Source organism: Urocitellus parryii, chromosome X (assembly GCF_045843805.1).
Source record: "Urocitellus parryii isolate mUroPar1 chromosome X, mUroPar1.hap1, whole genome shotgun sequence".
NCBI lineage: Eukaryota > Metazoa > Chordata > Mammalia > Rodentia > Sciuridae > Urocitellus > Urocitellus parryii.
In genome coordinates, this window is record NC_135547.1 from 98,497,429 (window position 1) to 98,500,699 (window position 3,271).

At 48.1% G+C, this 3,271-nt stretch overlaps 1 protein-coding gene across 1 annotated transcript; it reads right to left on the reverse strand.

Annotated features, from left to right (window-relative positions):
* Positions 1 to 498: 498 nt before the first annotated feature.
* On the reverse strand, positions 499 to 903 carry Mpc1l (mitochondrial pyruvate carrier 1 like). Its single transcript, XM_026387594.1, has one exon. The coding sequence runs from the start codon at positions 901 to 903 to the stop codon at positions 499 to 501; it is 405 nt and encodes a 134-aa protein (XP_026243379.1).
* Positions 904 to 3,271: the final 2,368 nt, after the last annotated feature.

Sequence of the window (3,271 nt, forward strand, 5' to 3'; positions counted from 1 at the left end):
CTGATTCTAGATTCTCTAAGTGGTCCTTACAAATTTACACTGGATTTCACATTCCTGTTTAAACTCACATGGAAACATTTCCCTCAATAGAAATAGCCCCCAAACTTTTTTGGTACAGACTTGTATCAAGTTTTAAAAATCAGGTGTGGTAATAAGCATGTTCCCCAGAGAGCCAAACAAAAAGGAACGGAAAGCAAAACAAAGAACTATGAGCCAGTGGATGATGTTAAATGTTTTCCCAAAGTCTTCGTCCTCCCTCCGACCCCACAATGTGCAGATCCTCCAAGCCAAACTACCCTCCGCCAAAAACTGATTTCCAGTTCACAAAATAGGCAACGATCAACAGCTTCCTTGTGATGCTATTGTTTATTAATCAAACTGCAGTTTTAAGTCATTTTCTCATTGTTTTTTTTTGAGTCAGAACCAATTTCCATGGGTCTTCAGAAGGAAATATGGCTCAGCCTGCAAGCTGCAAAGATCTGATGGAGTCCCCACACATTAGGAAGCTTTTGGGGGGCACTGGACACCGGAGCTAGCCGCTGGAGTTGCGCTGCCCTTGGCGGCGGTGGCCCGCTGGGCGTCACCAAGATAGTGATAGTTTATGTAGCGGCCAGCCTGCACACTCTGTGCCACCACGTTGGTGAAGTGGCACGCCATCAACAACATGTTTCGAGGCTGCACTCGGTAGGCGAAGCGCATGAAGGTCATCGAGTACAAGATGAGCGCTGTGGTCATGCGGCCACTGATGAGCTCCGGCGACGCCTTCATGTCCCTCAAGGCGGCCAATGGAAGGCCCCAGTTGGCCACAGGACCCCAGAAGTGGGTGCTGGTTACGTAATCCCGGAACTCCTTAGTCTTCACGTAGTCTTTGGCCTTCTTCAACACCTCTTCCGTCACCCCCATGATGGCCTGGCCGTCGGACCGTCAACGGCCGAACTGGCAGCCCTCAATGACTTGGAGCGTTGAGCCCAGAACATGCAGTGCCCCCAACGTGACGTCCTCCAGCGGCCTCGTGCCTTCCCCCATTGCCGTAAAGCGCCTCTGGCCGCACGTGCTGCAATCGCGTGGGGGCGTGGCTTGCCTTCGCGCCTGCGCCTGTCTAAAGTGCGTCCGGGCGTCCGGCGCGCAGAACCCCTGTCGTGTGCCTGTCGGGGTGGGCGCGCGTGCCTTCGCCCCAGGAAACAGTGGACCGAGTGTGCCTGTGTCTTTGTCCCCGTGGAAGAGGTGGAGGCGGCTTTGCTTCGCCCTCCCCGCTGTGCTGCGGCCATATTCGGGGCTCCACGTGCAACCCAGGGAGGCGACGGCCCAGCTTCTGCATCTGTGCAGAGGAAACGTTGCCTGTTTTGTCCTTGCTGCTCATGGCGTGCACCGTCACCAGCGTGCTGGCACACAGTGTGCAGGCTGTCTGCGACCCTACGCCACCATGGTGACGGCTACATGGCGCGGGCCACCGCAACCTTAAATCCCCCAGGTACCAGCTTTGGCCAGGAGGCTGTCGGTGCAAAATTCCCCAACTAGGTATAGAATTTCAGTCCTGGCACAACTGCCCGAGTGTGGTACTTGGAGGCATAGAGACTTTCTTTCTTTCTTTCTTTTTTTTTTTTTTTTTTGGTACCAGAGATTGAACCCAGGGGCATTTAACCACAGAGTCCCATCCACAGCAATTTTTTATATTTTATTTAGAGACCGGGTCTCACTGAGTTGCTTAGGGCCTCGCTGAGTTATTGAGGCTAGCTTTGAACTCAGGATCCTCCTACTTTGGCCTCCCAAGCTGCTGAGATTACAGGCATGCGCCACCACGCCCGGCTCATAGCGACATTCCACCAGTAAATATTTTAGCATGTGCCTCTGAAGAACAAGGAGTTTCGCCTACTTAACCACAACACAATAATCCACTCAGATAATTAACATTTAGTACTGCACTATTATCTAATATGCAGTGCATATTTAAATCTTATAGTGTTACGGGTTTTTTCCCCCTTGTCGGAGGGGGAAGATTCAAGATCTAATCAAAGTTCACATTTCCTTAACTCTTTCAGTTAATCCATCATTTTAGAAGAGCTCCCCAGCTTGTTTTGCCTTTTGCAACATTGACATTTTTGAAGAGTCCAAGTCAGTGGTTTTTAAGGATGTCCCTAGGCTTTTATTTCTCTCTCTCTCTCTCTCTCTCTCTCTCTCTCTCTCTCTCTCTCTCATATTCATATATATATATATATATAGCTTCTCCCCGTTCTTCCTCGCTTCACTTTTGCTTGGCTATTTTCTGTGCATTCCTCCTGCTTATGGTGGGGGACTATGCAGTGTGCTCCCTCCCTCCCTCCCTCCCTCCTTCCTTCTTTCCTTCTTCCTTTCTTTCTCTTTTTCTTCTTCCTGTTGTCAAAAGCTCAGTCCTTGTCCCTGATGCCAGTCCAATAACGAGGTTTTGAGAAAAAGGAAAAAGGAGGTTTATTGTTTGCTAGCAAAGGAGAAACACAGGGGGCTTCCGTCCCAGAGGCTGCGATTCTGCCCAACAGCAGGAACTGGGGGCTTTTAAAAAAGGTGATTCAGTTTTTTTGTTTGCTTGTTTTTTGTGTGGTGCTGGGGATGAACTCAGGACCTTATGCATGGGAGACAAGCGCTCTACCAACTGAGCTAAACAGACAATTCAAAGGATGCATGTTCTACGTGTTCTCTGTTGAGTTGTAATTCACTTATTAATTTGGGAGATAGTCCTTTCTGAGATCATCTGGTACCATCCCTAAAGTCTAGATTATTTCCTTCCTATGGTGGGGACAGATAACTCTTGTCTAAAATGGGTAAGAAAGGTAATCCTGTTTCCCCTGACATTACAGAGGGAGAGAGATTAGGGAGAGGCAGAGAGAGAGGAAAAGAAAGAAAAGTGTTCGTTTTAAAAATAAGTTGCAGAGCAGAGCAGCAAGGGCTGCACTCACAGCATAAAGCGGACACTGTTACATTCCTTTCTTTCTTTCTTTCTTTCTTTCTTTCTTTCTTTCTTTCTTTCTTTCTTTCTTTCTTTCTTTCTTTCTTTCTTTCTTTCTTTTTTTAAAATTTTGCACTGGGGATTGAATCCAGGGGTGCCTGACCACTGAGTTATAACCCCAGCCCTCTTCGTTTTTCGTTTATGTATTTATGTATGTGTGTATGTATGTATGAATTTATTTATTGGTATTGGGGACTGAACCCAGGGGCACTCAACCACTGAGCACATCCCCAGCCCTTTTTACATTTTATTTAAGGACACGGTCCCACCAAGTTGCTGAGGCTGACCTTG

Bases quoted from the DNA above. Each gene is read 5' to 3' on its own strand.
- Mpc1l (XM_026387594.1), bottom strand. From the start codon at position 903: ATGGGGGTGACGGAAGAGGTGTTGAAGAAGGCCAAAGACTACGTGAAG.